We start from the raw sequence: 22,563 nt of genomic DNA, 5'->3' as shown, positions 1-22,563 counted from the left end.
GAGTTATGAGCTGGTCTAAAGGGAGCAGGCGATGATGGATGAGCTGCTGACAGCTCAAGGCAGCCGTGTTGTGTGTCTCAACCAGCCAAGAATCGGAGAACTACCAACACCGGTCCTGAGATCATTTTGAGAGAAAAAGCAATAGCAGGAGGCTCTGCTGGAGAGATTAGGGGAAGAATTATGTCTCACGAGAAAGAAAATCAGCAGTTTTTTTTTTTTGTTCTGAAGAAGTTGATCTTGTGTAAGCACATCATTGAGTGCAGATAAGCCAAGTGGTTGCAGTAGAATTTGCTGGATAGTCTTGTGGGATTGTATTTGTAGACTGTAACTCGCTATTTGTTTGTTTATGAAACACACCACACATAAGGAATTTCACGTTTTCTGCTGGAAGGCAGCAGAAACACAATTTGTCTTCAAACCAGTGACGCTCCATTTACTCTCCAGTCAGCAAATGATGAACAAGGTTTAGTCACAACAGTATTTCTACTTTTGTAACTTCTGTCTTGCATTAATTCACTCAAGTATGTTTAATCTTATCAAAACAAAGCTAAACTTATTAGTTCCAATTAGGTAAACCCCCTTCTTCAGATTCATAGAGGGCTTTCTTTCTTTCTTGGTTGGCACAGGATAGCTAAGAGCTTTTACTGAAGATTAATTATTAGTCTTCTTGCTTTAGTAATAATGAGATGTATAAAAATATATATTACAAGAGATGGTGTGCTGCTATGGTCTGCAGTTGTAACCTCTGAGGCCTCATATTCAATCATCTAATTCTGAGTTGGTTCTGGGCAGTGTGAGATCAATCTTATAAAATGAAATAAAATTACAGAGGCTGGCAAATTAACATTAGTTAATAAATGCAATTTATTTAATTCTCTGAACATGCATGCACCTTCCTAAAACATCATTTTAATAACACGATTAACAGAAATAAAGAGTTTAAAGTATTTTTATGAGATTAAAATGACACATGGAATATTAAAAAAGGCAAATGTTTAATATGTTTAATAGAAATTCATTGTTTTATTTAATTTTCTTTTTTATTTTGTTTCCAGAGTTCACCTAAAAAGTAATTTATCTTTTCAGGTCAGTTCTAAGTTCTAAATCACAACAAAATTCATCTTAAGAACTTTATCAATAAGATAAGAAGCTTTCATTATTATGCAGAGAAACTCGCTGATTCTTTCTGGAATAAAATATCTGTAATAATACTGTAGTAATGTAACAATAAACAAAAAATTTGGATATTCATTTGTCTTTGAACAAAAGTGGTTGGCGAACTTTGTTAAAAAAGTTGGTGGCCCAGCCCCTAAGCTAGCCTCTGCATCATTAAGAATGCCTTCAAGTGTTTTTAGCCACAAACGTTGGTGTACAGCAGAATTTTTAGACGCATATATATCTTTAGTTTTAAAAAACAAGTCTTTCAGGATCAGAATTTTGGATTGTGAGATATGAAGCGAATGCTGCAAAACCTTTACTGCCTATAGGACTCGGGGGACCTCAATCTGCTTGTTTACTGGCTTGGATTCACTATCACACAATCTCCCTCTACTCTTGGCAAAGGACTCTGATCCCCTGGGAATTTTTTTAACAATTTCCATTAATTTTTTTAGGCAACTGTGAAGTTAACTGTCTTGTCATCTCTGTGTAGGACCTCAGCTCTGCCAAACAAACCTGGCTGAACAATGCTTTTGTGTCCCCTGGCTGCATCTCTGTGATGGTGCTGCACACAAACCTGTCTGTAACAGAGTAATAAACCAACTCCGCTTTGACTGGTCAGCTCCAGTGGCCTCATCAGCCCATGTCTACCATTCTGATTAGCCCTAAAATCCAAAATTTAATTATAGCATTTCATTAAACACAAATTTATTATGCTTCCCTGTAATCCAGAATGAGCCAAACAATTTTAAAAAGTCTTTTTTTGGGAACCTTTAATATACCACTGAAAATGCAGACAAAAGTACCTTTTTGTTATAGTAGGGCCACATACTGATTTAAAGGTGTCATACACAATATTTATTCATTCATTCATTATCTGTAATGCTTTGTCCATGAAGGGTTGTGGGGAAGTTAGAGACTAAGCCAGCATTTTACCAGGTAAACCCTGGACATGTCACCAGTTCATCGCAGGGCCAACATAGATATGGACAAACAACCATTCACACTCACTCCTAGGGAGAATTTAGAGTGATCAGTTAACCTAACATGCATGTCTTTGGACGGGGGGGTAAGCTGGATTATCCGAAAGCGAACCCACGCATACTCACACACGAAGAGAACATGCAAACTCCACATAGAAAGGCCACTTTCAAATCTCCCCTAGCCGAGGCTCGAACCATCGACCACCAATATTGTCATACACAATATATTTTTAGGATTGAACTCTAAATTCTTACTTCCCCTTGCCTTCTGCCTCATACTCCTGTGTTTGGGTCCGTTTTCCTCCTTTCAATTCAACCATGAATTGTGACGTAAATAGAAATCGTAACAGTGAATTTAGCTCAGTTTGTACATTTATTTAAATACATTTATTTTTATCTACTACAAGATTAGCAGTATAGGTCTTTTGGATTAATATTTTTCTTGTGAGATTTTATATTTCATTCTCTTTTGCTGGTTTCTGTCTTGTCTTTCTCTCTTCTTTTTTTTTTTTTTTTACAGCTTGGTTTATTTAACTACTTGGCTAGATCTTGGAAAAATTATGCTTTCGGATAAAAGACGCTGCTTCTCCACATTGCAGCAAACAAATTTTTTCAAAATAAAGGTTACTATGGTAACCCAGAACAGAGACGACAGTGCTCCTCTGAAAACCTGAGTTCTTTCATAGCCACTTATTTACATATCTGCAGGAAGTCGCCTACACAAACATCTGTTAATTGTAACCCCGTGATCTCCTGGCATTGTTTTTCCCTGGTGAGGTCGGGCTGATGTAAGATGTATATCTCAAAAACCGATTCTGCACTTTCAGCTTTCCATTTGTACAGAATCTGCAAGCTTTGTTCTCAGGCTATAAAAGCAAGTGATAAGGCACTGTAAAATATCACCTTTCTTTTGGGCTTTGGTTCTGATTACCTTCTTTCTCTTGGCCGTATTGTGTGAACTGTTGCACAGCTTCTGCTGAAGCTGCGATGTAAGACACTGATGGAAGTTTTTGGTTTCTTATGTTTCTTTAACTAAACTCTAAATGTTGAGGCATAAAGTCACAAAAATGTCCTGAAAGGTTTGATTCTTTTTTTCATTGCTAGAAGAACTTAAAAAAGATAACAGGATTGCCTGTATGTGAATATTGAGGGTGTTTCTTTTTGTTTTTATTCTTTTAGCATTCAGACCTAAACCTTGATTTTTAGGTGAATTGTTAGTTATTAGTTCTCTGATAATCAAGTCAAACTTGGCAAGAGAGGCTAGTTTTTTCCCGATTACTTGAGAATTCATTGTGACTCGAACTGATTGATTCAAGACATAACAATCGTTTAGCCGATACTTTTATCCAAAGCGACCTACAGTAGTTAGGCAGTAGCGTTAAGGGTCTTGCCTAAGGACCCAACTGGAAGGTGTTAATGTTCGTCCCCTGGGGGAATCCAACTCTGGTCTCCCGCATGTGATATATATTAACCCAGGGGATTTCAAACTGGGGGGGAGCGGCAATATGACAAATGGGATTTGGGAAAATGTAGCAGAAAAACTAATGTTTTGACAACTTGGGCTCTTGGAAACATTCTGGTCCACACTCCAGACCACTTGGTGGAAGTAATGCACCAATTTGTTTTTCCAACAACCAAAAAATATAAAGAAGAACTGCAGAAAAGCGTTTGTTTACTGAATGTTTATTCCTCCGAAGGGGGGCATGGTAGAAAACGTTTGAGAACCTCTGTCTTAACCAAATATGCATTCCTGATTGCTGCTACACAAAAACATTTTTACAGGTAATTACATACATCCAGTCTTATTTGCTCCTTATGTATTTTTTAAAATAAAAATAAAAATTACATTTAAAAAAATTAATAGTCTTTATACTGTAGGAAAATGAGTGCTGTGTTTTCTTTGGTTTTACCCTACAAACTTATAAATAATTAAAGGAATTCTACTGTAAATTCTTAATCTGCAACTACAAAAGATGCAAAAATCTTATCTTAAACATAAGTGGGATTTACAAAAACACGGTTCATATTTAACTTGGAAAGATATTAACAAATTATTTGAACTAATAAACCAGACTAAATCTTTTTTCTTTTTTTTCAATGTTCAACTTTCTTTCCGGCTGTACTTGAACTTAAAGTCATATGAAACTGTCTTCAAGGTTAAACTTGACTTAAACTTATTTCTTTTTATTTGAAAATTACTCTGAAATAATTGAGCCTTAGCTCTGACTTTTCTTAGATAACTGGAGCCTTGGCTTTTCTTCAGCGTTTCAAGAGTTCTTTTGTCCTACTTGACCTTAAAAAATCTCCAGCTTTAAATGTTTAAGTCTGATATTTGTGTGAAGGGATGCTGACCCTGATCTCTAACCCCCTTGTAAAGCGCAGACAATAAAAATAAAAACGAACATTTCTCATCATAATGGAGCTGCTTTCTCTCCTCCAGCCCCTGAAGCTGCACTGTGAGCTGTGCAGCATTGTGTCCAGCTCTGGGCAGATGTTGGGTCAGGCTGCCGGCCCGCAGATCGACCGCTCTCCCTGCATCTGGCGGATGAACAACGCTCCAACGAGGGGATTTGAGCAAGACGTTGGCCGACGAACCACTCTCCGGGTGGTCTCCCACACCAGCGTACCACTGCTGCTGCAGAAACCCCAGTACTTCTTCGGTCAGGGCAACGACACCGTCTACGTTGTGTGGGGACCACTACGAAACATGAGGAAGGATGGGAAGGGCATCGTCTACAATATGCTGCGACAGGCTTCAGAGAACTACCCCCATGCTCGTATCTACGTCACCACAGAGGACAGGATGAACTATTGTGACATGGTTTTTAAGAAGGAGACGGGAAAAGACAGGTGAGTCAAACTGCAGTCTATGTCTTTTGCATTTGTCTCTGTTTTTGGCACAGAATCACTGAATTCCACCACAGGCCTCCTGAGTGGCAGATTTTCCACTCAGTACTTTGCCATCCACCCTTCTGTTTGTTCAGTATTGATCTTTTTGATGCAGATGATGTGCTCAATGCTCCATGCCTTTCTTCCCTCAGACTCTTCCTTTCATGTGAGTCTATCAAGTGAGTGACTTAACTTTACCCCTAAAGAGGTTTAACATGGCACTAGAGGCCTTTTTTCTTTTTTAAACGAGCTTTCAGAGGAGCCTTAGAGGGATAGATGGCAGCCAAACTCTGGTCTGGGGAAAATCTAGTTAATGAGTTAACATGATTCTGGCCGTCTTTCCACACATGCTGAATCCAGCCACTTTTTCAGCTTCTTTAAAAGTGTCTCAGCACACAGTGCATTTCCAAACCAGTCAAACGATTTAAGTTGTAAATCAATGAAAGTGTTGTTTTTGTGAGACTTTTTGTCGTTGTTTGTTCGTGACATATAGCAGCTACATGTGCTGTAAAATTGCACATTTAAATCAAAGAGCGACCCACCTCGCTGTCCATTTTAAATCAATTCTCCAATGAGAATTGCAGGTTAATGACTATGAGAAGCAAGCTGCAGGACTGCTATTGTTTAGGGCAAACCTCATTTTTTCAGGCTAGTTTCTGCTCATTTCTGCAGAGCTCTGGACTCCTGCTTCTTCCACGTGTCATCAAGACCTCTCTTAACTTCTTAAGAGGATTAACATGTTCTGCAATAGGCGTAGCATCCATTCCATTGCAGCTTCATTGTCTGGCTCTTATTCAGGATGGCAGGGTTAACTGTAAATTTCATGTAGAATGTTCATGTTCGGTTTGGCTCAGCTGTTTGGAAAGGCCCACAAAGCGCAGATCGAGATGTGGGATTATAGAGGGATGCTTCAGGAGAGGAATCTCATTAAGGGACATTATGCTTCTGGGTGAGATGCAGTGTCTCAATCATTGCTGATTGGTAACACAGACATACTCGAGGTGTAACGATGAATCACATCAAATGAAAAGTTTGTTTCCTCTGGTTTTCTCAAACTTGACTGCAGAATATTTCAGGACTGAGGCAGAGTGGATATCCATGGAAACAGCTTTTAAATTAGCTTGAACACAGCATATTTTAGTGTAATCTGAGGGAGAAGGGCATAACTGTTGTCATTATGTTCAGCTAATACAGTGTGATATGACCCTGAAGCTCTTTGTTAACGGCTTAACCGCGCCAGCCTCAAACATTAAGCTCTTTGGTGAGACAACAGCAACATAACACACTCATAAAACACTTTCACTGCAGACGTTCGTCTGTATTTGCCCTGTAATTTGAGTGTGTGTGTGTGCTCACTGGTTCACTGTCAGCGTTTGCTGCATGGCGCAGGGATAATCATCAGCTTGGAGAAGATGGAACAGTGATCGAACACAACTCTAATTATCCAGATTGCCGCCAGCAGCCGAGGAGAGACAACGTCTCAGCTTCCACTTGCTTGCTTGATCAAGGGGAACGCAGCGTCAGTGCTGACTGAATCTGTAGCCAACCGTGTAACCGACTCTGCCTAAGATTCAAATAGTCTGTCAGGAAACTCTGCCGTTTCTGGACAGAGCCGAGGAAATTAAACCGTAAGAGAATTTGAAGAGGGGTTATCGTGCTAAAAAAGTGACTACAGCAAAGGCCAGCACAGTCTGGCTGATTTAATTCAGCTCAAAAAGAGGGAAAGAGCACTTTCAGACCAGGAGCCAACAATGTAAAAGGCATTTTTATCATTGCATAGTGATATTGACCTGTGAAGCTCTGACAATTTTGGCATAGAAGTTTTCCTCAGTGTTGGACTTTGGTCGTTTTTGTTGCACTAATAGGAATCCTCCTCCTGCAAAGGAATTTTCCATCCGTTGTTCCGTTTCCATAGAAAGATCACATAAATGGCTGCATGACCAGATGTATCCATTACATGTATTGTGGATTGATCATGTTTCTTCTTCTATTGGAAAAGATATTAGGTTAAACAACTCAATATAAAGGAGGTTTTTTTTTGGATTTATAAATTGTAGGCTGCAAAATTTTTCAAATTAAAAGAAGGACTTACATTTTACTACTTCCATTTCTTTATTACATTAATTTCTTGTAACTAGTTTTTGTTATGATACATTTTTTAAAACAATTTAGGACCAAAAATGATGTCTATGTCTTATTCATCTATGGCTTTAAGGCTTCATGTTTGGGGAGGGGGGCAATGATGGAAAATCTCATTACAGGTGGAGGATTCTTATCGGTAGACTTCCACTTGAAAAGGGTTTCCATTAAGCTGCCTTTATGCTCACTGCATTCATCGTGGCACCAAATAGTGACATTGACACAGCGGCGTAATGATTGGAATTGGCACTTTGGGTGCTCTGGACACACTCCAGTTTTTTTCCTAAAGAATAAGCATCCGGTATATAACAAATAACAGCAACACTGCAGTTTCATTACTGTTTTGATTTAAAGTGTTTTTCAATGGTTTCACAACATTTTCAACAGTCGTGACTTGGTGGGTTTCAACAGGTTGTGCGGCGTATACATATTTATTTAAAGCTAATTAAAATGGATGATGGTGACGACGAAACTGCTTCAATAACAACTTAGAAAGCAACAAACAGGTGTATTAAATCTTTTATGTATTTGTTGTTTTGTATTCATGAAAACAGAAAGAAATCTGCAAAATCTCATCCAGTGATTTACACATTACACTGAGAATTATGTCACAGAGTTTTGAGAGTGCAAATTGTTCGCTTGCAGAGAAAATATTTGTGCTTATTTTCAGAAGAAGAACAAAGTGATGTCTGGGTTCAGATCCGGACATTTGTTTTTCCTCGTCTCTCAAACTACAAGCTGACGATAAGAATTATCTAAAAGCAATAAAAGAGATATTCACTTGATTCATTGTCTTTCAGGTGCCATAATAATGTAAAGTTCTGGATGTAAATGCATTTGACAACCACTTAAACCTATGATTCATGTAACTGCGCACTGCGGCTGAAATTGTGTGAGCTGAGTCTCTCTGTTATCAGCTCTGCCTCCCGAGCTGCAGTCTCTAGTTGTCGGAGCGTATCGGCAGGGCCCTGTTAGTGGCGGTAGATAACAGACCTTAAGACGACATAGGACTTAAATCACACTGTCACTTTACAGCACTGCCACCAGGGACTGTGTGACCTGGGTGCTTGCCTCCTAGCCAGCTGCTCTGTCATACTAATAGCATGTGTTCATGCTCTGCTTTATGTGTTTCTGTCTGAATGAGGATGCACAGCTTACTTTATTCCTGTAGCTTCATCTTTAATGTAAATCTGTATTTGAACAAAATCGGTCTGCAGTTTTCTCAGCTGCAGAATGAAGATCAGGCTCATTTTAGCTTTTGACATTAGCTTTGTAACCCCACAACTTGACTCATTATAAGCTAAGAATTTATAGCAGATGGTTCAGTTGGACTGCAGCCTGACTTCTAATAAGTTAGAACTGTTTAAATTCAGTTAAAAACATGTTTATTGCTTATCAGGCTCTGCATAATAAAATCACAGCTTAGATCGTTTTCCCATGAGAATAAACTTAAAGCTTCAGTGTTTTTATAATCATACTCCTTTTCTCCTATTCCCACTATTAAACCAATTTCTACTAATATTTACTGACTCATCGTGCACCAGGCGTATACCATTTTTTTTCGAACTATAAATGCACAAGTGATTTCTAATGTTTTGACACAGGTGTTTAATAACATCTTTACTTTTTACTGTTTCATTATAGTCATATGGTGTGATACATATAATCATTCTTATTTGTAAAAGAATATTTTTATTTATGAAAAGTCAAGTGGCATGAAAACAGAAGTCCTTAAGTCAAGTAAGAAAAGGTTTATTCAACTGAAGAGAGAAATTTAACAAACTCTTCACAGTAAACCTTTAATCAGAGTAGATACAAGTTTAATTTTTATTCCACATATTTCACATTCTTCTCATCATTCTGCAACAAAATAGGGCATGGAATTAGGCCCGGACGTCCTTTAGTATTTGCAGCTGCATGCAAAAAGGTTTGTCGTTACATGTCTGAGCTCATGAAGATGATGTACACGTCCTGTGCATAAACCTCAAAACAATGCAGCTACACAAACACAAACAATAACTGTGGTCAAAAACTCCACATCTGACATAGATTTCATGAGAACACAGGTGTCATTTAGTCATAGCTCATTTATTTCTGTGTAATAAAAATCACTCCAAAAAGCAGACAGCATGAAATTACACTTCTTGCTTTACATACTTTATTTTATAGCATCCACTTTGGCTCCAATTGAACTCAAGCTCAGATGCCAAAATGAAAAGGAGACATGGTTGTATTGGTAAAAAAAGCAGGTGACACTGATTGTTGGTTTTTTTCCCTCCTAATCAAGACTTTGGCTTATTTCTTATGGTGTTGACAGGAAAGCTGCAATTAAATGTGAACAGTCAGACTAAAAATGCAAAAATGGACTTTTTATCTGCATCTGCAACCCATTATCAGGAATGATTCACTTAGTATTAGATGCTGCACCCTCATGCTCTCATAGACCTCTGAACGTCTGGTAAAATTGATCTTAACCCATTTTTATTAGCGTGAATGTCATGGCTGTGTAATCACGCTTCATAATCTCCAGCTGTCCACTTCATAAGCGCGTAAGCACCTCTGGCAGTCAGCACTTACTCATCCTCAGATACCCTCACATGAAACACAATTCAGCTCAACAGCTTCTCATCTATGTAATAATCACAGTGTTAAACATTCTGTTCAGTATTTACGAACAGCTTTTATAGCTTATTATAGCTCACCAAGTTTTGTTGGTGAGTTATAATAAATCAACTTACTTCCAGCTTAGTTGAATACGCCATCATCTACCTGCTTCAGAGACCACTCTCAAATCAGACTTCACTTTGAGGATCGTGGTCTTTGATTTATCAGGTGGTTTTAATACAATTCAGTCTGCTCTGTTATATGTGAGAAACTCCATTAATTCCAGGTGGATACCTCCACAACCACTTGGATTTATGACTACTTTAACAAACAGCCATTGATGGTGGTCAGCTGCACAGGAGCACCATAAGGGACTGTACTCTCACCATCTGACTCCTGTCATCTGCAGAAATACTCTAATTACTCTGCAGTTGTGGGGAGTTTCAGTGATGGACAAGAAGCTGAGTACAGAGAACTGGTCAGTCAGTTTGTGAGACGTATGAAAAACAATCACCTCATCTTAAACACAAACAAAACAAGAAAGATGATTGTTGACTTCGGAGGAACAAGAGTAATCAAAACACTGTTTACATTCTGGGGGAAGAGGTGGAGGTGGTGGAGGAATACAAGTACCTCAGAGTTCAGCTAAACAACAGATTAGACAGGAAATGCAGCACAGAAGCACCTACAAGAAAGGACAGACAGTCAAAAACAGAATTCTAAGGTTGGACAGTCATGTAGTGTTGCTTTAATTGGGTAATGCTAAAAAGAAAACAGAAAATAATTATTTATGCCCCAGGAATTTTGTGATATTTTCCAGGTATTGCAGCAGCTGAAGTTGTTTCAAGAAGATTCAGCTGACAGAGCAAACATGAAGAGGTCTTTTGTGACATTTGTCCTTCCATCCATCATCTATACCTACCTAATTCTTGTTAGGGCTGCAGAGGGGCTTGACGTAGTGAGATATTTGCATCATTCCCCTTACAACGTGTTTCAATAAAACTTTCATACAGCCTGCGCCCTGCTGCTGAATGATTTAAAAACATATATAATTTTTTACTTTCAGTGTCAGCCAGATCATTATAAGGAAAATCAATTGCACTGGATAGACAGTTCGAGGTTCACACAACAGACGTGATTCTCCTCCTTGGGCTCTGCCTCCCTTCATTGTGCTTTCATTAAAAAATGTTTGCTCTGTAGCTTTGAACCTTGTCAGACAAAGAAGTCTTGCAAAGACCTGAAATATTCCAACTCAGAACGAAAGAATGTGATGAAAAAAAAAGAAAAAAACAAGCACCGAACCTTGATTCAGTCTGTGTCCTGGTGTGTTTGCGTGCAGACATTGGATTCAGTGTCAAATAACTCTGGCAGTGCATAGTCTTGTGCGTGCTATGTGACTGTGTCTCTAATAGTTTTATGTTTTCTATGTCAAGAGAAGAAACAGCAGATAGCAGGATTGCTGCTGTCAGGTCATGTAGGAGATGAAGCGCAGCGCTCACAGCATCACCACATAACTGTAATTTCATGCTTATCACAACGACCCATTTAAAAAGAAAAGAGAGCAAGAGGATTCATTGTGTCCCTTTCCACATAAAGCTGTGAATTCCTCTGTATATGGGCCTTAAATGCAGCACTGTGTGTTGCGCTTCATCCAGACCAAGAATTTGTCACCGAGCAAGCGTGTAATGACATTACTTCTCTGTGTTGGAAGCTTGTAATTGGTGTGAAATTATCTTATTAAATGAAGCCACTGGAAGCTGCGAGGAGCGAATAACCCGGCGTTCGGAGTGGTGCTTTGGCAGGTCAAAAACAGTCAATTTAGAGCAAGAGCAAAGTCAGCGCGCTGTCCGCTCCCAAAGCAAGTGGGGAATCATCATTTTATGTGTTCATGTGATCCCATCAGAGAAGGAAATGAGGCGTTTAGTCGGAGGGAAAAAAGCAAACAGTCATCTAAAGGCAAAGTGCAAACTTTTCCAAAACCCATTAGCATTTATCCTCTAATGATGTAACGATGCTTCTGTGATGCCAGGAAAACTATTAGCAGAGAACGGGACACGGAGTTGGTTAACAGACTTCAGTGCGCTGTGTCAAAATGGCAGAAATTGTTTTTATACAAACTTTCTCTGTATTTATAATTTAACAAACCAAAATGTTTCTTTTAACTTGAGATGCTTTACTCATTACTGTTTAAGTCTTTACTGGTAGCATCCTTCAGCCAGTGTTACAAGTTACCAGTTCCTTCTCTTTTACATGTGTGTTTTATCTTCTTTTTTCACAAAAGTATGAACTCGTCAATGTTATCACGAAAATTAAAGAGTTGAATTTTATTATTAGATTAAATTCAATCCTGGAATTATTAAGCACAGTCATTAAGAGCTTGCTGTGACACCTGAATGATGTTAGGTGTAGCATTCAGTCTTATTTCTGGGTCCAGATTTACTCATGTTTTTGCCTGGTTCATGCTTTTTTTTCATTCAATAATGCCAGTAAAAACTGTAAAAAATAACACAGCCAAGCCGCATTATTCTATAACTCTTTTCACCTATGCCTTTCAAGCCGGGACTGATTGTCACACAGTAACGAGGCAGGATGGGCGGTCATTTGCAATTAATTTCAGAGTTGGTATTTGTAAATCAAGTTTTGTCATCCTGCAAAAATAATAAAAAAAAAAAAAAAAAAAAAAAAAAATCTGCCTGAGAGATTCAAGTTTGTGAAAGTGTAGAAAAGGATTTGCATGGTTGTAAAAAAGATTTGTATTTGTAAGGAAAGACTAAAGGACAGTTTTATGTGTTTATTCATGTTCACAATGTGGACTAAAAGCTGTGTGCACTGGTTAAGATTTACTACTCTTACTACTTACTACCACTCTTGTGTGTTAAACCACAAAAAAGCTGGTTGTACAGTGCTGATGTTTATGACAATGTTTGCATTGGTTAGAGCGATTCCACACAATGAAACAGACCTTTACTGTGCCTTTCTTTAATGAACCATTGAGTGAGCTTTAAACTGTTGGTAAATTCCCATAGCCAATGTGTTTATTTGCACATTTGGACTGTAATTACTTGTGGCGCATATTCCTTCTGTTGGACAAGAGGCTCAGCTCCAGATACAGGAAAATATAAATGTGTGTTATTATTAGAACCATGCACACATTACTTCTACACTATTAAAACTGATATAACTGTGTAAAGAAAGCAAGAACTGAATAATTAAAACACAACAAGAGTTACCAGTAGAACTATTTCATCAACAGCAAACCTTCACTTTACCATGGCATTCACTTCAGCACATTAAACAAAAGAAAGTAAACAAGTTAACTGTGCAGCACTCAGGTTGTTGTTGATTATTAAAGTAATTGTAAAGGTAACTTGTGTGCTGCTGCTGTATTATAAAAACATAAACACAATCACCTTTTGTGTAGTTACCTGCAGGTATTGCCATTAACCTTTTACATAAGCTACACAGCTGAGATGAGGTCAGATCCCTCTGCAGTCAGCCTTCCACAATACTAAAAAAACCCACTTCTATAAGGCTTTGTATTGGCTTTTATGGCCACAGATATTTACTCCCCCCCCCCCCCCCCCCTTCCTTTCTTCTCACATTTTATGTCTGATTCAATTTTCTGTGCTTAGAAAAACGACAGATGACTTTTACTTTCATGTCACCAACAATTCCCTTACCAAAATGACACACATTTGTCATACCTGCTTCTGTATAAACCTCCCTGCTTTTTTAATAAAATCTCTCTGCAGTGGAGGCTAACACAATCACGTCTGGCTTGCACAAATCAGTTATTCTATCGGCTGGGCAGTGACGCAGGTAGGCGAGATGGCTAGCCTGCAGCCTCAAAAGCTGTAAATGCATTTTCTGCTCTGCTCTGCTGCGCCCAAACAAGCTCCACCAGGCAAAATCTCTCAAACACACACCTGCATCTCCAGCCATGTAGCCGGCCAGACTCATCTAATAAGCCTTATTAGATCAAATGCCTGTGTGGCCTCAGAAAATAACACCCTAAAGAGATAAAACGGCCTCATAACAGAAAGCTCCACAGTGTTTTGGTTTGTATTAAGGATGCTTCCAGCACATATTCTTGCATATTTACTATGTAGTACACTTTTATAAAGCGTTTTAGTTTTCTTTTAAACCATTTGTACATAGTCCTGGTCCTCCAAACCCGCTGCCCTGCATGTTTTAGATGTTTCCCGATTCAAATTAATTTCCTAAGCACCTTGTTGTCAAGTTCTTCACAAGCCTGCTAATGAGCCAGGCGTGTGGAAACAGATACAGAGAAAACATTCAGTGCAGTGGGTGCTCAGCACCAAGAGCATGGCCAAATAGTCAATAAAGTCAATATCCTATTAACATTTCCTATTTTCCTAGAAATAGTTGGAAAGCAGTGATGTAGGTCTACAACACCTAAAAAACAACTTGAAAAGTTATTCGACAAAAAGTGCTTTGGAGTCTGTGTCATTCATATATAATTAGTTATTTAAAATAATTCTGTATAATCAAGGTTCCTGATTAGGAAATGAAACATGTTATCGCATACTGCTCACACTCACCTCATTTCCCCAAATTTAATAAATTTTTATTTATAAATCACTTTTTCATACAAAGAAATTGCAACACACAGTTAATATGACTGGATTTTTAAGAATCACTGAGTAGGTTTTAAGTTAAGAAATTGTGTAGTGGAACTATCTCCTATGTTCCAATAAGGTTGCTTCAGTGTTTCACAGCTTAAAGTAATACTACATGAGATTCTGACTCTAAAACTCTGTTCCTTTGACTTGTTTTGATGGTACAGATTCCCGGAGCCTTTGATGCACTGCAGCTTCCTTTACTGGGACACCACATTTCACAACTCTGTGTTCCAGCCCAGAGCATCACGTGGCAGCTGTGTTTTGCTGTACACCAGTCATACACCAGCAACTGGATATATACAAACTGGCCATTTTTTACATACACCATGACTGATTCAACAAAGAAACAACAAAAACAAACAAACAAAAAAAAAATACAAAATGGACCCCAGGATTGGTAATTGTTGATTTAACCTGTTTAATTGTCCTTATTAAAATATATGAGGATAAGATAAAACTTTATTGGTAATAGCACAAAGCATGGGGGGCACTGATAACAATATGAACAGTAGCTTGAAACGTAATTATTGGCAATAAAATTAATAAAGCTTTGCTGTAACTAGATAAAGGCTATTTTAAAATAATTGTTAAAAGACAGCTGACACAGTCTTTAAATGAGGGTGACATTAATGCTAATGAATGCATGCAGTATATAATAAATGAAAGCACTAATGTGTATTTCTAGCGATGCTAATGGTTTACAAATATCTTGTGCCCTCACATTAATCAATCCCTCAGAGGACCGTGCACATAAAGGACTGCGGTTTTGTCCAAATCATTGCAGCAAAAAAGCAATTAACTAGGTCTGGTTCCTGCTGCTTTTGTGTGTAGAAGCAGAATGTGAAATGTGATGTGTTGTAAATTTTTACCACTTGCCCTCCTCCTACTGTTGGCTATCCACTTCTTCTTTTCCCAGGTCAGTGTTTGACATTTTAACTGCAGCAGGTGTAGAATTCTAAGTCAGAGCAGATAACTATGTGTCTCAGAGGTCCTAAAACTCTGTTGGACTTAAACAAGCTGCACTCTGATGTTAAGGCGGGTTGTGTTTTTACACTCTGTACAGAGAAATAATCAGCAGGACAGGCCGAAACATAAAATGCAAGACATGCTGCCTGCATTATAATTTGAAACAACACTCACTCTGTGATGTCAAGTAATTTGCTTGTTGTCCAATGCTGGACATAAAAGAATCTCCTATTGGTGTACTAAGCAAGAAGAATGAATGCACCCATCATGTTGCGTGCAGCATCAGCTGTAATGCATCCTGCCAGTGAAGCTCTGATATATGTTTAGCTCAAAATTGGATGTGAACTAGTCACTTCGTATTAAAGTTGTACAACACGATGTGAAAAGAGAAGCAGTCACCCCTTGGCAGCTGTGTTAAAATCTGCTTCTGAAATTGTCAAGTCCTCATCTCCCAAACAACAGTAGCACTTCCTTTCCTTCAAGTTTCTCAGTCAGTGACAAATAATAAGTCAGCTGCTTGGTTTGCCTGACAGATGCAAGCTTTCAGGGCTCTTTTCATTTGCTAACACTGCACTTTATTGCTTCCCACTGTTTTTGATTTTTAAATTAAAGTAATTCCAGCAAGAGACTTTCAATGTCGAATTAGATGATTTACTTTCTCATCAACAGTTCCCAAAGACACTGAGCCTCATTAATGTTGATAGGTGGCCTACTTAAAATAAATTACATCACACTCTTTAATCAGTGGTGCTGCTTGGTACATGGTATTCTCTGTTTAAAGATGGCAGATAAAGGAAACAGTAGATTTAATAATTTCATAAAAGAATGAAACAAAATGAAGCTTGCTTATTTTATATTTAGACAGTGAATAAACAGAATACAAAATCAGGTTAAGTAAAACAATTATAGCTGTTTGTCCCTCCACCTCTCATTAAACACTTACGTAAATCAAGAGACACCCTATTCCAGCAAATCATGTCATGATAACAGACTTCAGCTCACAATAATTTTTGCAACTGCAAACAGGAACTTCAATACAAGGTTTTCCAAAGCATCATCTGGATTATTTAAAACATTAAATGCAATTATATATAACTCAGTATGTCAAATCTGCAAAGTGGCCTCAACACTTTACAGTGCAAAGATTTAAAAAACAGAACATCAAGCCTTTAAAGAACAGCAAGATTGTCTCTAAGGTGTACCTAAATAATGACAAAAAGGATTCTCAATATTAAAGTTATTGTCATTTCCATTAAACTTTATTTGTTCCCAGAAATACATTTGAATTTTAGAATAAATAAATAAACAAATTAAAACTGTCTGTTATTACATTTTTTCAGCTTCTAAAGGAACAGAAACAGAATCAAGATTAATCTGAGAGGTTAAACCATGAACTTTCCATGTTAATCACAGATCCTCACGTGTATATTATTGTTAAAAAATTTGAACAAAGTGTATTTAAGTATTGATGCAGTGCATGTATCACTCCAGGCTCTGAAGGTCAAATGTTAAACATGTTGCTTCAGGGTGAGTTACGTTTTTTCCTCGTTGTACTCACTCAGCCTTTTGATCAGCAGGAGAAAAAAAACATCATCAAAGTTTAAAAGGCTAAATAAAAAAAATCTTAATTTCCCTTAAAAACGAAAGCCATTCAGTCAACTATTAAGAATAATAAAAGCAAATATTGAGGTTTTAGAAACTGGAGAGAAAGTATGTCATGTAAAAGCAAAGTCTGTCATTTAACTAATTGATCCATTAATTAATCTCTGCAGTTCTGGCTGTGTGTGATTTTGCAGAAGTTAATCATACATGTTTGTGAAACTCATCCACCAGTCAGGGTCAAAATTAATATTTTTCTATACTACTGTAGGAATTTCGTGAAAAATCTTGAGCCCCTTTTGCTGAGCCTGTTCTTGTCTATGGAGCCACATCAATGTTGCTGTAAAAGCTTTTTTAAATTTAGACAATTACAACCCAGATTCGTGACAGAAGGTGAATTGATTCTGTTGGTGCAATGAGGAGCACATTGCAAAGTTAAGAAACTGCAGTCTTACTCTGTCTTCCTTTTTCAGTTCGCTACACAGACACAGCTTAAAGGGATTTTTTCTTCTTGTTTCAGTGGGGTGGTTTGTATTACCAACGAATAGTCAGTGTCTAACCTCCAACAGACAGCAGTCAGAATGCTGTCACTTTGGATGATCAGATAGTTTCCCAGCATGCGAGTTACAGCTCCAAAGGGGACCACCAGAAAAGAATATTTTTGACAATTTAAAATAACTGAAGCCTTAAACATTTCATTACAGATTGTGCGAGGGCTGCATCATGGATATTTACTCTGTCTACTGACTCAGACATGCAGCTGAGAAAGTGCAAACATCCACCTGATACAAATGTGACCGTGTAAATACTGACAGTACTGCTTTTGCTCAAACAACTATAAACTTTCTTTTGTTTTTAGGTCTAAAAATATCACCTAGGGGAGAGAAAGGACCAGACAAAATGCGGCTCGACAGACCCCTATGATGAGTCAAATCAAGGGATTCAGGTTTCTCTTACCCAGACATGGGTCACTGGGGCCCCCTCTGAAGCCAGGCCATTCTGGCTCCAGAGAATGGCTTGGCCATTAGCCTGTCCAATTTCTGGAGTTGCTCCCAGTTAGATACGCCAAGCAGGTGTGGGCATACTCATTGCCCCGCGACTTGGCGCCTGTACATTTACCCTGGTGGATGAGAGGGTAGTCTCCCTCCACCTACAGATGGGAAGAGGGTTCCTGATTGTTGTTTGTGTTTATGCAACAAACAAGAGTTCAGAGTACCCACCCTTTTTGTAGTCCTTGGACGGAGTGTTGAAGAGCACTCCTTCCAGGGACTCCCTCATTCTGCTGGAGAACATCCCCCACAGTCATTTGTGGACACCAGCAGTGAGGGATGCTGTCAGGCTGAAGAATGAGTCCTATCGGCCCTTTTCACCCTGTGGGACTCCGGAGGCAGCTGATGGGTGTCGGAAGGCTAAGAAAAACGAGGCTTCAGCAGTCGCTGAGGCAAAAACTCGGGCATGGGAGGAGTTTGAAGAGGCCATAGAGAATGACTTTTGGACTGCTTCAAGAAGATTCTGGTCCACCGTCCAGTGGCTCAGGAGGGGGAAGCAGTGCTCCATCAACACTGTGTACAGTGAGGTTGGGGGGCTGCCGACCTCGACTCGGAATGTTGTGGGTTGGTGGAGGGAATACTTTGAAGATCTTTCTCAATCACACCAACACATGTCTTCTGACGAAAAAGCATAGTGGCGTGGGCTCTCCTAAATCTAGGGCTGAGGTCGCCCAGGTGGTTAAAAAGCTCCTCGGTGGCAGGGCCCCCGCGACCCAACCCTGGATAAGCGGTAGAAAATGGATGGATGGCTATATCAACATCCTCATCTTCATACATGTTCCCACGTTCTGATTGCCCACTTTCCGTGTCTCACTTTCATTTTGTTGGCCACAGAGCTTTATAGGGAGGAAGGAGATGATGGTGAGGGAGGCTGACGCACAGCACTTTGCAACACCTTCATGCAAGATACTGCTGATTCAAGACTTTTCTTGCAGTGTTTTCAACAGATATTGTGCTTTCATGCTTCTCTTCCACTCAGATTCCTTATTTTTCCACAGTGCATGCAGCTGGGTTAATACGAATGTACATACAGATTTTTATATTAATATATTGTGATTCTATTTATGTCACATAAATACTTTCTGAGAGAAAAAATAACCTCAGGGTGCAACTCACATTTTACATTCATGGTTTGTGACACTTCTGTATATCAGATAAGTGGACAAATGTCTCTTACACATTTTGAGGTGAGACTGGGTTGACATTTGTTTAGTTCTTACACACAGAATAGATTTCCTAAAGGAACATGAGACAACGCAGACTCAAAAATGCTGGATGTTGTTTAAATTCAGCCGATTATTAAATGTATTTCACCAGATTCAAATTCAACTGACTACTGGAAAATCTATATTCATTCCCCTTTATTTCTGCCGGGGCTTATGAGACAGGGCAGTGGCATATTTACACTCATTCTGGCAGCCAAATAGCGCTGGATTTTTTAAAATGAGCTGTGCACCTGCTGAAACTGCTGACTGTGTCGAGCTGGCCTGTTCACTGTTATTTTTTAAAGCTCCTGTCCCACCTGTACTTATCTCTGTCACCTTCTGTAGTATCTACCTGCCTCTTAACCCACTGACATAGTTTGTGCACCTCAGAATCAAAAAGAGAATATTTGAATGTTAATTATTTTAACATGGGCATACTTGAATAAAGTACAAGTACCTCTTAACACTGAACTATGTTCAATTGCATGGCTCTGTATAGTATATTTAATATGAAAATGAGATGTGGCATTGTGTGAACGTGTCAAATTAGTGACGGTATTACCCGTAAGAGGAAGAAAAATTGCTTCATTATTCCAGCTGTCACACGTGTCAGGTTTCTGATTTGTGTGTACCATCATTTACTGTTGTCATGATGTGGTGTGATGAAGATGAAAATGTAAAATCATGGAAGCATCTGCTCTGTAAGCCTCCTGTAAACCCCGGAGCAATAGGGTTTTACATATTAATATCGGAGCACATTTCTATGGAAGCTGCCATAAATCTTCTTTACTGTATGAGAAGAGACCTAGTGTGTCTTGAAAGCAGCTGAGGAGGGTTTAAAAATACCACAGTTATTAGGATTAGTCCCTGTTGTTTAGGCTTTTGAAAGTAAAATTCCAAAGAGGAGGCTGTTCTCAATTATTTGAAAATCCAGGTGAGATTAATTGATTATTGAGCTTTAAATCAATGATAATCAGTAGTTCCGTGTGTAATTCTGGATCTCCAGTCTTTGTCTTGATCTCCGCCTCTGGAGAAATCCCTTAAATTAATGCTCATCTGTTTTGCTAATCCTCGGTTTTTGCTTGCTGCCTTGGGCAGGCTTCCAATTAACATGTTGAATGGGCTGAAGAGCTTTCAAAGTTTGTCTGCTTTTCCACTCACTCGGTTGTGTCTAAAAAAGTTGCACAAATAAATTCAGACCCCTACACACCTCCTCAGACCTTGAGCTATTTGAAGGTCTGATTTTATGCAAAATAAAATGGTTTATGGCTGTTGTGCACAAAGGTACAAACACTGTTGTTGCTGTGCTAAGTGTTTACAACATGGCACCAACACTACCAACTTTTGCTTCTCTTTCAGGGCAAAGGTGATAATTTGTTATGCAGTGCAGCTTGTTGGTTAAATTAAACCTGTCAACTGGCACAAGGCTTTGATTTCCCAGACACTTCATACTCATCTTAAATAATGCATGAATCAGACTCTTAGCAAAACAACTGCTTTTTGGACCTCATAATACCACAGACGGTAGAAGTCTCAAATCTATACCCCTTGGTACCTGGTTTCAGACATGATCGGTTTCATGGAGGCCAATCCCTGGTTTCGTGGGGATAGAAAGGCTGGATTACTAAAATACTTTTGCGGTTTTACTGCAATTCAGTGTTGTGGGGACGGCGCCTTAGTCAAATAAACCAAATCTTTTGAATAATATATTTTCTTCCATACCTGAGGACCTGCATCAAGATTTATTAAAGTAGAAGACAAGACAAACAATGAGCAAGAAAACTCGCTCATTTATTGGTTAATGCAGGACAAATTTAATTTCTGACACATAAGTTGTAGTTTGCTTTGGAGCTGATTGAAGAGTGCTGCACAAGTGGCTGAGGAGTATGTTCAGTGAGAGGCTTCTTCATGTCTGCTGTCATAGTGAACAGTACAAGAATTAATTCTTGCCAACATCTACATGACTGACAAGAACTTGAGCTTGACTAATATTATTTGTTGAAACTATTTTGATATTTATTATAGAAAAAATCCTTAGTACAGTATTACAATTACCCTTTGGGAATTAATAAAGTATTGTTTAATTTCATTTCTTAAATATTCTTTGTCCCCCTCACAGTGTGGTCTGATACTTGAGTGAAAAACTGAATTATACAATATACTAGTAAAGCACATCAAATATATGATGTTTTCACTTTACAGGTACATAACATGAGGGTAAAGGGATACAGTGTCTTAAAAAAAAAAAAATAAAAACAAAGAACAATTAAATTAAAGGCCTGCAGAGACCTTTCATTAGCTTTACTCTATGTTAATTAGCAAACAAGCTATTAGCAAAAACCACTGAACAGAGTTTAGCATGACATGCTATTCATTTAATAGTTGACTTATAAACATTTAAGAGAATACATTTCTCAAAACAAATAAGGCCACCATGAAAATGAAAATGGGTTGGGGGGGTGGGACAGTTCTGGTGGTGGCTGTAATGAAATGCCCCCAAAATCTGTGCTTTTCCCTTTTATCAACCCTTGTCCCACATCTGACCTAAGACATGTCTTTTCTAGCTGCCAGAAAATCAACTCTTGAACTCTGGATGAACTTAAGAAGTACAGTAATCCTTTTTCTCTCATTCAGTCTGAACTAAAACAAATCATTCATGTTAGACTCCAGCTCATATCCAATTTCTTCAACTTTTAATTTAGGTTAAGAGAATAAAGAGTAGCTGTAGATTAGGGCTGCAACTAATGACTATTCTTATGGTTGATTAATCACCGACTATTAAAACGACTAGTCAACCAATCGGATTATGTATCTCATGATTATTATAAATTGCTCTTATTTCACTTTCAGCTTTGAAATTTTGCATAAGGTTGTTATGTAAGTCCGACGTGCCTCCTCTTTAAGTGTTCGAGCATTGCAGACTTACTTCTGTGGTACGCAAGGTCCGCTTTACAAATCTCACATGTATTTAATTTATTTTATAAGTTTAATGTGAAGTTATCCCAGACTTTTGACGTCCTCTGCCGCCGTTTTGCTCCCTGGTCCGCCGCCATATTTTTCCCCTTGCGGACTTTATTGCACATGAGCAACTCTCAGCTGTAACGCATGACTCCTCAGAGACAAGGGCAGGTTAACAACTCTTTATTATTAACTGTGAACACAAGGTAAAGGTCTTACGTAGACAGACACTGAAGGAGTCGGTTGGAGGGACAGGAACCAGGAACGGAGAAGGGGTGATTCCATAGAGTGCGTAGGTTATGTTATGCTGGGGTATATAAGGCTGAAGGGTGACAGGGAGACAGGTGTGGCTGCTCTGTGACAGGTGTGA

General features: G+C 38.6%; 1 protein-coding gene across 2 annotated transcripts in view; it reads left to right on the top strand.

Annotated features, from left to right (window-relative positions):
* st6galnac3 (ST6 (alpha-N-acetyl-neuraminyl-2,3-beta-galactosyl-1,3)-N-acetylgalactosaminide alpha-2,6-sialyltransferase 3) overlaps positions 1–22,563 on the top strand; it is a 91,187-nt gene that overhangs the window by 37,177 nt on the left and 31,447 nt on the right. For both annotated transcript variants that reach the window (XM_041993194.1, XM_041993193.1), the window contains one exon: positions 4,582–4,991. In XM_041993194.1, coding sequence (XP_041849128.1) covers positions 4,582–4,991 — 410 coding nt within the window. The remainder of the gene's footprint in view (positions 1–4,581; positions 4,992–22,563) is intronic.

The sequence above is a fragment of the Melanotaenia boesemani genome, chromosome 8 (assembly GCF_017639745.1).
Source record: "Melanotaenia boesemani isolate fMelBoe1 chromosome 8, fMelBoe1.pri, whole genome shotgun sequence".
In the NCBI taxonomy this organism is placed as follows: Eukaryota; Metazoa; Chordata; class Actinopteri; order Atheriniformes; family Melanotaeniidae; genus Melanotaenia; species Melanotaenia boesemani.
Note: the sequence above shows the minus strand (reverse complement) of the source record. Positions and strands in the feature narration are given on the sequence as shown.